The sequence below is a fragment of the Suillus discolor genome (genome assembly GCF_016758755.1).
Source record: "Suillus discolor strain FC423 chromosome Unknown F5147scaffold_69, whole genome shotgun sequence".
In the NCBI taxonomy this organism is placed as follows: Eukaryota; Fungi; Basidiomycota; class Agaricomycetes; order Boletales; family Suillaceae; genus Suillus; species Suillus discolor.
In genome coordinates, this window is record NW_024541316.1 from 235,792 (window position 1) to 249,766 (window position 13,975).

Consider the following 13,975-nt stretch of genomic DNA (forward strand, 5'->3'; position numbering starts at 1 on the left):
TGGTCCTCTGTGCACAAGCTAATGTTGGCCCAAGGGAATTGCTACTGAGAAGGTTTCTCTATATATATAGTGGAGGGAAATACTGAACCAGGTGCTTAGTCAAGCCTGGTAAGGTGCGCAACAATGAGTGAAGTGCAGAAAGTGAAAGTGCTATGAAGTGCTACTGAGCGATAAGGTGGAATGGTGTGCGTTGACATGCACCAAACTGGTTCAGTGCATGGACGACTAATGCTCTCCCACGAGCCTGATACCCTAGAAACCATTATGAAACAATTTTCCTTTACTCTATGGTTCAGACTGCAGCTCAGACCAATATTTTCATTTCATTTCTCAAAACAGACTCAGATAGGTTGAATATTTTTATATATTTGATTCTGTAATAAATTTTGCTTAGTCATCCACAACAATGACTAAGCAGACTAATCCCACACATGTCAGGTAACTGTGAAAAATAGTTCTTGCATGAGTTGCCCTGTGGGAACTTTCTTAAAACCCTAAATACATGGCTCACATCATCTCTATGGTCAATAAAGTAACATCAGAACAGAACACCAACAAATCATGAATATTTCTTTTACATAGCATAATCAGCTTGTTACATAACCTTGATCACATGATACTAAGTCATATGACTCTATCAGTCAGGTGACCTATGATCCAAACCAAGTCATAACAAAGCAGCCTCTTGAGTTGACTAAAGACTGATGACACAAATTATAATGCACATGACTCATACAAATAGTTATTGATACAATCTGACTGATCCCATTTCCCTTAGAACATGGGAAATAGTAGCACAGCCACCATGATTTGTCTATATAAGACCCCACTTTTTGACCATAAAATATAAGCCCAGAGGGAACTTTTACCCCACAAAAATAAAATTGAGTGTGAAGTGTGATCAGTGTCAACAACAGTGATAAGAGCTGTTAAGCAACTAACTGAGAGGTCATTGTGAGCAACATCCAGCAACACCTTTAGCTCACTGTGCTCAACAGTGAGCAAACTTTTTTTCTTGATTTTCTGCTGGTGAACCTCTAGTTTTCTTTTTTTCTTTTTTTTTCTTCTTCTCTCTTTCTTTTTCATTTGTTTCTTTCTTTTTCTGTTTTTTTTTTTCTTTCTCTCTTTTCATTTGTCTCTTTTTCTTTCCAGTTCATTCATGTCTTAGTGTTATTCTTCTGAATTTATTCCAGGATCTTCATATTGTCTTTACATTCATCTAGGCAAAGGCTTAGTGGGAAGACTTCAGAAGTTGATAGTGACACTTGACCTCACTCATCTGAGTAGTGATACTGAGCCAGGGTTTTCTTTGTCTGCTAGACTTTAGTTATTGAATAGGAAACTTGGTACTGAAAGCCAAGGACATCCATTCCTGATTCTGTTTAATACTCATTGTGAGTTCCTTGGCAGCTGTAAGTCATTGTATGACTTGCAAGTGCGAAGGGGTGTGGAGACCGCTAAAGAGTGGAAGTGCGCTAATGAGTTAGATAACCATCAGCAAGTGTTATACTGTAGGAAATATAATGAATATGAGCTGATAGATATTGTGATGCTAATGATAATGAGTGAGGAGATGAGACTTCGAGACCGGATCTGATTTCCTGGCATTAGGGACTGTACATGGGCTACTTATACTGTAAGATAGTAAGGGTCCTCAGTTGTCATTGGGCCAAATGGAATGCAAAAAACGGAGGTAGAAAGGAGTGACATCATGTTTGACAGCATAGGGTCTGAATGACGAGAAAGATGATATGGAAATGAGTGAGTGGTTGGATGAATGAGTATCTTGTAGACAGCATAATGAGAGACATATAGAATTATTTGACAAGTGCTGGAGTTGTAGGCTGCGAATAGGATGCAAATGATGAGAATAGGATGTCAAACATTATGTGGGTCGGTAGCAATGGAGGATAGCTGTAAAATAAAGTTGGGACTGTGCTGCTTGCTGATGCTGGTTAGGTTGTGGTTTCAGTGAGTGTTGTTTCGGCAACTTCCGGTGTCAAACGATTAGTAATCCCTATACAGCAGATTCAATAGTGAGCTAAGAGTTCTACTGAGCATTGATTAGTTCTGACCTTTGATTCTACCTGTTTGTGCTAAGGGGGTGATTGTTATAACTTTGCATGACTTTCTGTAGTAAGTTTATTACAAAAAACTTTGATACTGAAGGAAGGGTCTCTCTTATCATTCTATTTCTTTTTTTATCAGCACCATACTGTTGGGCTGACTACATTCTGTTTACTTTCTATTGCATCTATACTGTTGGATTGACTGGTGTTGTTACTGACCTCACAGAAGTACTTTTGTCTGAACATAGCTTGGGGAAGTGTAATCAGCCACCCACGAATAACCACATTATCAATCATTGGTATTTGTCTGAATCACTGACCATGGAGATATTTGATTTTGTAGGTGTTTATCTATAGATCATCTATGCAAGAAGACAGTGTGTGGGTGGTGGAGCGCAGCAACTCTAAATGTGTCAGAAGACAGATAGGAATATGTCCTGATAAGAGTATGAGAGTTGGCGCTTGTATGCATTCAGGCACTCAGTGTTGGTCAGCGGTCATAACAGAGATTCTGACTTAGAATCCAACAATGTGTGAGAAGATGGTGGTTCCTTGTTAAGAGAGAAGAACATACATGAAAAGTATCTAAGTACCACTAAGCGCTGCCAAGCGCTGAGGCAAACCAGGAAGTGAAGCGAGTATGTGATGATATGTAATATAAGGGTCCATGATACGAGATACTGGGATGTAGGCACAAGTGCCGGAGATACTGTCAGAATGCATGAGAATAAGATAGGAATATACACTGACGAACCAAACGGACATAGAATGGATGGGCAGAGGACAAGCAATGGAACCAAGGATGCATGCACCAATGTGTATCCAAAGTGCTTGTGCATACAAGCAGCCAATGAAGCATCAAGTGCATGGAAAGAGATATACATCACACTGTTTGGGAGGTGATTAGAGTTTCGGAGGATTAGACCTCTACAAGGCCACAGAGATGTCAGTTCTCTATAGCACCACATGACATATCTCTCATGTCAAATGATCCTCTCTTTGTGTTTGAGCCACTGAGTCATTTGGACAAACTCATCTTTGTGGTTTGTTGTGCAATACACATCTTTGGCCAAATCAATGTGGAGGCGCTCAGTATATTCTGTATTATAATTGTCAGTTGTGCCAAAATTCTGGATCATTGACATATAGTGCCAGGCTGTATGGAGCTTTGGGAGATTGAAATTGTTTTAGATTCCAAGGTTGACAAAGATCTGCTTGTTGTCATGAAAAAGATCGAGAGCTTCCACGAGAAGAGTCAACATTTTGGAACTATGGCAAGGATATTGTGTGAGGTATAAGAAGTCAAGTAAATCTCTAATGGCTTGTATGAGACAGCTCAATGCAAGTTGGTGAAGGAGTTGGATGTCAATGATGATGCCAAGTAGAAAACAGCATATCTGACTATGCTCTGTACCACTAATTCATGAGAGGCTAGTGATGCCTTTCATAAATAGACAAATATGGTGATTTGGGGGGAGCCTCCAACATCTGGCATCTATTTTGGCTGCTTCAAATGCCTCAGCCAGCCAACTGAGGAGATGCTTGATTAGACTCTGATATAATTGGTGGAGTACATCTGGTGTGACAGCTTGGAAGATGTTAGTATAGAGTAGGAGCTCCCAGAACAGATGTATAATGGGCTTAATTCCAGCTTCACAGCATGCACACACAAATTCAATATCTCCATGGTTAATTGCAGCCAATGCATCGAGGACGATATCAAGGTTGCGCATCCCAAAAGGTGTGGCATTGCTTCCAAGTTCATCTAGTGGTATGTCACATTTGGGATATTCCATGGCTTTGACTCCTGTAGCCAAGACTTGCTTGGGGTAGTCACCAATGAAACAAGAAAATAAGGGATGACTGCGATGTAGGATACCATCACCACTTTTCATAACAATACCATCTAAGCCAGCTTCCTCCAGTGGTGCTAAGATACAGCATCATGAAGCCTTATTGGTGATGTGCTCGAGATGGGTGGTAGGAAGATAAGCGAGAAGAATATGGGCACAATGAGAGGGCTTTTGGCGAAATTCCCTAGGAATATTGCGGATAGTAAGGTAGACTGGGTAAGCTGTTTTATTTTGGAACATTGTTACTCGAGTCTTGTCACTCGAAATGATAATTGGAATAATAGTAGCACCCAGTTTATGCTGATCAAGCTTTTTCTATTTAATATGTCAGTTACATTCAATGAGTGGAAGTCTTCAAAATACAAACTTACCTGGGTATCCCACCACCATTTACCAGTATGCATATCATGGAACAATCAGATAGTTTGTTCCTTGTCTGCATAGTGACATTCTGGTGCGAAGACCAGAAAATCTGCGAAATCCATGTCACCATACAGAGCCTTGACACACTTGATAACATCCCTATAGAAAATGTTGAAGGCCTCACCTAAAACAATAATTTGTTCATGCCTGAACTTTGGGTGACCAGGAAGCTGCTTGTCGATGATCTTGTTCAATTTCCTTGAGTTTTTGTAAGAAAGACCAAGCTTTTCATGGACCTGGTGACTAAGATAAACAGATTACCTACAACTCATGTGAGATTAATATACAATCACTCACTCCATTGATACTGAGTAAGTCTGAAAATGTAGTTGAAGTTGGACTGCATAATTTAGCTCATCATGCAACTTCCCAGTCCATCCAAGAGTTGAAGGGGGCATAGGGATTTATAGTGTTGTTGATAATAGTAGCATACACAGTGTTAGCATTGCAGATGTCATCTTGTGGGATGGGCTGCCCTGCTTGAGCATCAGGGTATCACACAATAGTGATTCCATCTTCCTGAAGCATGTGTTGCTCAATCTGCTGACACAACCCACTATCCTGGCTATTCATCTCTGTGCTGTCTTCTTCAGCAGCTCCAAGTTGGTCCTTTAAATTCCTTCCAGTTATGAGGGGTTCCCATTTGGCATCATTGAGGCCAGGTATATCATCCTTGGAATCTGAGCTGTCACTACTTTCACTGCTGCTGGCATACTGTCCTGTGTCATCAGGCCATTAAATTTCATCTTCCTTGTAAGTACCAAAAAATTCTCCTTCAAACTTAGGTCATCTTCTACTTTGGTTTTCATAGGATCATTTGAAGGAGTTGGAGTTAGAGAGTGGACATTTGAGTATGATGCAGCAAGCACAGCCATGCAATGTTGATTTCTGGTTTTAGCTAAATGTTGACTTAAGCTTATGGCCAAAAAAATCATGTAACATCTGGTGCATTGGACCATAGTGATAGCAGGGAATTGTACACCAATACCAGATACTAGCCCATCTGCTGTTGATGTTATTTTTCAGGTTTCACTATTGTATATCAATGATATATTGTCTAACAAGTCTAGAGGTCAGATTTGCACACAATAAGATGGATAGCTCACCACCCTCATCTCCTGTTCAGTTAAGTAGTCCACCTTCGTCCCCTGCTCAAATGAGCAGTCCCACAATTCTGTCTTCACCTGACTCCTCAAGTCCATCTGGAACGACTCTCTGTAATTCAAGCCAAAGATCAGTCTCCTCAGGCTCTTTAAATACAATGAACACAGTGTTAAATCATCAAATTCTTGATTGTCAAGGAAGTATCTTCCATACCCCTCCAATCCAGCTCCATTGGAGCTTCACTATGCAGCTTGGGTGATGAAGTCAAAATTCCAACCGGAATTCTCATTGGAAGAAACACAGAAGGTATGATATATTTACTTCCAGACAATAATTCATTGATATGGTCTGAAAGCTTCAAGAACAATTGGAGAGCGGCCTCTCCCAAATGTCAATTCCAACCTTGTACAAGGCCAAGCTCGCAAGTCAGTTGTGCATCAATGCATGGTGTTGACAATGTGGGAAATTGATAAGGTTGTACCATATGAAGCATTTCTTATTAGCATTTATGACGAAAACAAACAGCGGTTCAAGATGGCAGAAGGAGAATTATCAGGCTTCAGAAAGATTTTTTCACAGCATGGCCAGGCAGAACTTGAAGATGATAAGTGATATCTTCAAGCCATCTACAAGGACGAATACGAGATCCTCCATGTTATTAGTACCCAAACCAACCAAATTGTAAAACTCCTCAATTCATGCATCAAGTAGGCATTTTTAAAGCCTGCTGCAGTATTTCCTCTTCATCCTAGCAGTGGATTTCTCTGCATCAGCACTAGGGAACCCTCTGAACCCTCAGACCCAGACTTGTGTGATGAATCTTATCCAGACAAGTTACCAGAAGACTTAGACCATGGCTCTGAAGATTCATATGAAGGTGCAGGCTCTGAAAAGTCAGCTGGCTGATAATCACCCTTCCAGTGGTATGGAAAATCCTCAATTCAACTCATCACAAGTTGCAGGCTCCCTTTTACCACTCAGATTGCACTTCTCATCCTACATTCAATCTTTTTTTCTCATATGATCATTATTGATATAGAAGCATCTATTGTGTTCTGGTGATTCATGAATTCATATATGCACTTACAATGTACTAGAGATTTGTCAGATGCACCCCTTGTGTTGTTGTGTTATTACACTCCTTATCATCTAATGAGAAGTATTACATTTCCTCATGATATGATTGCAATACAATTGGCATATGGAAGGCTGAACATTCAAACAGTTGTCATAGAATGTTCCAGATATGTCATTGTTTCAACCATTCCATATATATCACTCTTCCTTGTACCTGTGTTGATTACTCAATTGTAATGCCACTTACCTGCCAAGGTCCCCTGATCCTCCTTAATGTAAATATGATCAAATACAATTTGAATTTGATCGCCCAACCAGTACACTCATTGTGAGTCAATTCAGTTTTCACCTCCATTCCCCATCTGTTATTGTACATGAATTACTTGTGCCCTCTCTTACCCATATACTGATATAAACCAATTAGCAGCGCAATAATTAAACATTGGATTGCAATTGTATGACTAGTATCTGGTTCTACTTAAATTTTCATTATGTACAAGGGCCTTTCTACAACATGTTTCTGGTGTGTGATGCCAGCTCTCCCACCATGATCACCATCTTCTTTCTCCCTACTGCCATTGTTTTCTCCAAGCAAAGTATGCAGGCACAGGATAATGACAACTTGGGCAATCCACACTTCCATGACCAACTTCAAGACGGTGTAGGACTTGGAGTCCTTGTGGCCTCATAGAGGTCTATTTTCCAATGCATGTTGAATGCTAATCATTGCCCAAATCATTCCCTATCATTCCCGACTCAATATGCACCAAACCCAAAAACATCAGACATCGGACATCGGGTTTCGCATCGGCCAGTCGGATATTGCATGCACTTGTCCTACCTATGTCCAGTCTCATGGTGCTAGCCCCACTAGGTGCGTAGTTACTTGTTTTCACATCCCTAACATTGTCAACCACATCATTACATGTATTCCCATGGTCCGCAGTACATCATGTCTTATTACATAGGACATTGGATCCGAAATATTGCGCTACTACTTTCACCTATAGGGTTCCAGATTTCTACGTATCTACATAAATATTGGATTCCCCATAGCATCATCATCATCTGAGTAGAGGAGAATTGTCTCCAATGCTTAGGGGTCAAATCCGATATTTTGTAGTTCTTAAGTTGATATTGCAAATATCATCATTCCTTCACCATCCATATCCATCATCATTATTATTGTGCACACCACTTGCTTTCCCAACGCTCACTATCGCGTAGCTATTAGTTTCCGATACCCTAAACCCAAAACCTGATAACCCAAAACCCAAAAAACATCAGACCCAACACTTTTGCATTGGACATTGTAATTATACCTTCGGATATTGTTTCCCACTGTAGAGACTCGCGCCTCTCAATGCGGAATATACAGCCCTATTACCCACATAATTCCCTACACGTTCCAGCTCTTATCCGAAGGGTCAGTCATACGCGCTCTCACGTGTGCACCCTACGTACATGCCTCGTTCGCACGCCTTACACGCACTCATGCCTTTCACACGTGCTCATGCGCCTCCCCTTAGGCCTTCGTACCCTTGTCCGTCCGTCCGTCCGTCCTATGTCCTCGCTGATTTACTGGTGCGTTATTCTTATCCCTTTTACTGAATTGACGTACCTTCGGTCCGATCTCCGCGCTTACATACAGAAAGTCTATCATAGGCTTTAGAATATATTTAGAGTTGATATGGTTACTCGGTTTGGTACCACGCTCAGAAGCGCGTCGCATAACGTAATCTCCCTTCTTAAATAGAGGGAAAGTTCCTTTTAACTGACTGGCTTCCCTTCTCCCTTATCTGAGTATACTGCAAATTGTATAGTGCACCTTAGTACTTGAAATCCGATTATACTTCACTATTCTACCATCGCTCGCGCATCTGCTATACTTGAACACTCTCCCCCATCGCTCAAAAGCACGCTTCCGCATATGCGCATGCCCCTCACATCTTTCGCTCGTGCGCGCCCTTCGCGCGCCTTCGCATCGCTTACTCGCGCCTGTTACCACCCGTCTAGTTGACGAAGACTCCCTCCATTACATTAAAGAGGAACTTCTCTCAGTAGCTGTCCTTTGGGTCGAGTCGTATTCTCGTATCCTGGTCTTACTGTAGAACCCCCGTTAGCTTTAGCATTTCACCTATAGTCAAGATTCCTCACCTTCACCGTGCTCGGATTATTGACCTCACATCACTCACTGACCCCCAAAACTATTCCCAGACCGCAGACCCCTGGGTCAAACGCACTTGTCACCAAGTATAGCAGACTAGGCAGTGCAAGACCACAACATAAAGATATCAGTTTGGAGCCATCTTTGTATAGCCCCACTCTGTGTTGTATACCTACAATGGGTTTTTCTTCTCATCAGGCTATGATGAATTCACAGATGGAATTGCAAGTTTGAACAGTAAGTACCCAAGTTAGTGGTACACCAACTGCTCATTAACAGATCAAGCAGACAATGACATGTCTCCAATTTCAAGATTCCTCCATATCACAGACCCATAATACATAACAACTACAGGTAGTCTACCACAGTCACTAATGGACGAGATAGATGCTGCACCATCATCTAGCTCTAGCATACCAACCCCTGTGCCATCGTCTACCAGCAAACCACTTGACGCTGGCGATAACATCCATCCTTTAATTCCTTACTCAGCCCAACTTGACTCTTTCTACCATCTACCAGTCCCTCAGTTGCCAGCAGAGTCATCATAGCCTGAGCATCCTGAGAGACATAGGCACCCTCAACCCTCCATCACACCATACTTCATACCTGAGCCCAGAGTTTCTTGGCTGTCTTAGCCAACAACCACAATGGCTGCCCTCAATATCATGCAGCCTGCAATGGCCCCTATCATGCAGCCTGTGATGGCTATTCCCACTACTGTGCAGCCAAATATGCCCCCCCTTGTTGTCATTAATGTCAGGCCCAATGTGAAAAAACAGATTGTAGATTGTGCAAAACGAAGAATCACAAGATTTGTCTTGACAATGTCTGCAATGGCTGGTACTGATGATGAGAAGGCAGCACTTGTTTCTCTCACAATTTCAGAGGCGACATCTGTGCTAGGTATGAATGGTATATTTTTTACAAATAAGTTGCCGATTTGGATACTAATTGATATTTCTTGTAGTTACAATCAAAACAACAAGTAATCAACATCAGCAAGTGATGGTCACATGGCACAACACTTTTTGCAAGCTATTGGCCATGGTACAGAGTTGTCTCGCCTTGGGCTACAGTTTCTACCACCCACTAGACTCCAGTCTCATGCCGGTCCAATTTTGTGGCCATGTCATAACTGCATTGATTAACAATATTTGTAACCCATTAGCCTTCATGCATAAGTTTACGGTCGACGCAGTATGTTTCAATTTTATTTTCAAATACATGCTAATTTCAATCTTTTTTTCAGGACAGGAATGTCACCATACTTGATTGGGTTCTCGATGATCCCTTGATATTTCATGTTGCTATCTATTTCATATGGTGCAGTGACCTTAGCATCTCAGAATTTCTCTCCACCTCAACATCACACCAACTCCAACAACTCAACTATGCCATCACCACTATTGGAGCAGTTGCCAAGTTAGTGCTGCAGGAGCAGATTCCTCATCCACCAGTCATCCTGCCATTCACACAACTTGAAGGGAGTGAGACTTCCGACAACATCATGCACCATATTGGTAACCTGGACAGCGTCCAGAAAACTGTGTTTGACTATCAGAAATCTCACATGCTAAACATTGGGGACTTGCAGGTCTTGTCCACCAACATACTAGCTCAACTTGACATGATGATGGCTGAAGTACAGTAGATATCACATAGCATATGTAGCTTGTTTCAAAAATTTCAGCTCAGTTCATACATGATATCACGACATCTATTACTATCAACTAATTAGTACTAAGTTTGTCAGCATTGCATTAAATAGGTATAGTACAAATAGTTGTATCTATTTTCCTAGCTCATGCTCAACTCAGATACTTCATAATACAAAAATGCTCAATTAAAAAGGAACTATGGTGTAAGGATTACCAAGTGGTTGACACCGGAAATAGCTGAAGTAACGCTCACCTCTACCATCACCATCAATCTTTAGCACGGACCTCGTCTTCATCCTATCCTTGTTCCCCATCAATGCCTCATATACTCGACCCTTTATTAATCTCGTCTCCACTATACTGCTCACAGCCGAACCGCTTGGGATCTGTCAAATGTTACACCACTCTCATTAAAAACTGTCAACATAATACCATTTACTCCCTCTCTTACTCGATTTTCATGTTATCTCTCTCGTTTCCGCTACTCTACCCTGTCAGGCGCGACACCACTCCCTTCAGCGTCTGTCTTTGCATAATTGTTTCGGCTTAGCTACACCGAGGACCCTTAGCATTTCACGATATAAAATAGCCCATGTACACTCCTTGATGCAGGCAATTACATCCAGTCTCAAAGTTTCATTCTCGCATTCACTAATATCGCTATCACTATCATCTAAATGTCTCAAAATCTTTACATTCCCTATAAGTCTAACTGCCGCTGATAGCTATCTAATTCTTTAGCGCCCAGCGGTCTCCACACCCCATCACACTCGCAAGTCATACGCCGACTTACATATTGGAGCCCACCGCGAGGGGTGTGTTCCAAATCTCTTGACCTTTTCAAGCGCATTCCACCCTTGCACCATCCATCCTGGCTCCTACTAGGAAAAACCACGCTGCCATCCGCCCACCCGTCTTTCAACCTGACCCATCAGAACCAGTAACACCACTGAATCCCCTCCCTCATAACACCTGCTCCAGAATCGACTCAGACGACAACGAGAACCCCTTTGCGCCGGCAGACTCAACCCTGTTCAACCGTGACATTACAGCAGTGCCCGCTCAACAACCCTCATTTAATTTCCATCAACCCCAACCCTTTCTTCTTAGACCCGCCATCTTCACCAATACTCAAGCTCAAGCCACCATGCAACCGACCACTAACATGTCTCATACGCATCAAGGCATAGGCACAATGCCCAGTCCTAACTCCAGCAAAGCTCCGCTCTTCAATGGCGAGACATCAGAACTGCTGGAGTTCTTCAAGTTACTTGAAGATCTCACTTCTACGTACAGTCTAAAAAGCGCTGACAAATGTAAATGTCTAGTGCGATATGTCAATCTTTCAATGAAGCATTTTTGGATAACGCTCACCAGTTACAAGAGTCACAATTATGCAACCTTCAAGCAAAGCATCCTCGACCAGTATTCTGGCGCTAGCAAGGGGCAGCGTTATACCGTTCGAGAGCTCAAGTGCATCATTGTCAATCAAATTGATAGCGACATCAACATGGAGAAAGAGTTGATTCAGTACTATAGTCAATTTCGTGCCGTTGCTGTCTGGCTTGTCAACAACACCAAGATCTCAGCCCACGACTGAGACAAGTACTTCTGGCAGGGGTTACCTATCCGCGCTCGTCGTCAAATCCTGCAACGACTTGAGCTCAAGGATTCAAACTTCAGCCGCGACGAGCCAACAAACTTCGAGAAGGTTGTGGAGGTGGGTCGTCATGTTTTCTCTGATGAAGCCTTTGATGCTGAGTTTAATGATCCCATCACTCTGTGCATCCAGTCTATTAGAGATCACGATTGTCGCACCAATACTGCTCCCACCAGTAATCGATGAGCTCAAGATCGTCCAGCATACAATTCTGATGACTCAGATGAGCCTCATGAAGCTCCTCGAGAAGTACGAATGAAGACGGTGCACTTTACACCACCTCAAGTGTCCGAGCAAGCTCCGCAAAAGTCTACCATGGATGAAGTTGACATGCTTGCTCGACAAATGCACAGTCTTGATATTGGTGACACACATTACTCAGTGTGTTATACACGACTTATCTGCCTCACTCCCACTGCTGCAAATGCTTGGGCTGCACCCTGCGCTCGTCAACTCTGCAACAACGTGTCCGCAACCACTGCAGTACCTGCCAGTACTCCACGTTCCCCAATACAGTGTGCATTTTGCGGACAATCCCATTATTTTCGTACTTGCCCCACAGCAGCAGAATATCTTCGCACAGGACGCATCATCCATGAAGATCTCTTCCTTCTCAATCCAGACAGATCACGCATCCAACGACAAGGTCTTGAAAATTTGCAGGAAGCTGTGGACAGACACACCAAGATCATCACTTCATCTGCTCCGTCCTCTAATCCTCCTCTTTTGACCATACCTTCCAGCGCCTTTATATCTGAAAGCTACTTCCTTCAATGTATCCAAGTTGCGGAGAACCATGCCACGGTCACAATGGTCGAAGATGATGACTCAGGTGCAGATGCTCTTGCCATCACTCGTTCGAAGGCGAAAAAACGCGGTGCTTGATAATGCAGATGCAGGACTGTCCCAGAAGAAGCTTAAGGAAGCCACCAGTACCTCATCTGATACCCGTGTACAAAGTCAAACTCACTCCATTGAAGTTCTCATTCCCAAAGCTCCCCCAAAGAAAACTCCAGCATATGTTATGAGTCCAAAGCAGCCACTCCCAGACGCAGCCTCCTGCATTTATCAAAACATGCTTAGCACCATCATTCCAAATATCACGGTTGCTGACCTTCTTGCAGTAAGCCCAGATCTTTGACGAGAAGCTGTAGAGCACTGCCGCATGCACCGAGTATCTACTCCTTCATCTGCTACCACCCTTACCACTGCTGCATCTACTCCACCACCACAAATTGAGCACGCCACGCCTCTTCGTGAGCTCAAAAGTCATGCTTAATGGTGTTCACATGGAGATGGCACTGTTGGATGAAGGTTCAGAGCTTGTTGTTATTTGAGAAGATGTTTGGAGGAAGACTCAAGCCCCGATCAATAAGAATATTCACATGCACATGCAGACTGCGAATGGAGGTTCCCAGGACATGTCTGGATGCCTTGAGATGCTCGAAATCAACGTTGATGGTATCAAAATGTGGGCCCATGCCTATGTTATTGCTGATGCTCCATATTGTTTGCTCTTAGGATGTCCGTGGCAGCGGCTTGTTTGATTGTCAAAGTCAGAAACTGCAGACATGGTCTATGTCACCATCCATGACCCTACAGACATCATGCGAGTTCGAACTTGTGCTACCCTTTCCCCGTCCTCCACCTTCCTTAACTTCAGCTATGCTCTCTGCAGCTGCCTTCAGTAACTCATTATTGGCCGAAATTCCACCTCCTGCAGTTGCGCACATTACAGCCACTTTTGCAGAGTGTTTGCTGAAGGAATCATTCGACCTTGATCCTGTACGACGAGTCCTTGCCCTATAAGAAGATCGCCAATCGAGTAAAGCCTGTCGCAACCACCATGCCAGCCCATGCTCGCATTATCCGTCGTTTCCTGAAGACTCCAGAGTTCACACAGGCCACTCGACTCACGGGCAGAATGATGGATGACCTCGGAGTCCTTCGAAAACTTGTTT

General features: G+C 42.9%; 3 protein-coding genes across 3 annotated transcripts; 2 read left to right on the forward strand and 1 right to left on the reverse strand.

Moving 5' to 3' along the window:
* Positions 1-4,338: 4,338 nt before the first annotated feature.
* On the reverse strand, positions 4,339-5,547 carry F5147DRAFT_656609 (uncharacterized protein; the record flags this gene model as incomplete). The annotated part of the gene is made up of 5 exons (XM_041434133.1): positions 4,339-4,444; positions 4,499-4,581; positions 4,643-4,662; positions 4,903-5,059; positions 5,452-5,547. The coding sequence occupies 5 exons, from the start codon at positions 5,545-5,547 to the stop codon at positions 4,339-4,341; spliced, it is 462 nt and encodes a 153-aa protein (XP_041288274.1).
* Positions 5,548-9,343: 3,796 nt separating this feature from the next.
* Positions 9,344-10,347, forward strand: F5147DRAFT_656610 (uncharacterized protein; the record flags this gene model as incomplete). Its single annotated transcript, XM_041434134.1, has 3 exons — positions 9,344-9,599; positions 9,664-9,893; positions 9,946-10,347. 3 exons carry the CDS (start codon positions 9,344-9,346, stop codon positions 10,345-10,347), a joined length of 888 nt encoding a protein of 295 aa, XP_041288275.1.
* Positions 10,348-13,357: 3,010 nt separating this feature from the next.
* Positions 13,358-13,561, forward strand: F5147DRAFT_583972 (uncharacterized protein; the record flags this gene model as incomplete). Its single annotated transcript, XM_041431763.1, has 1 exon — positions 13,358-13,561. A coding segment is annotated over one exon (204 nt), but the record flags the coding sequence as incomplete, so codon positions are not given.
* Between the last annotated feature and the right edge of the window lie 414 nt (positions 13,562-13,975).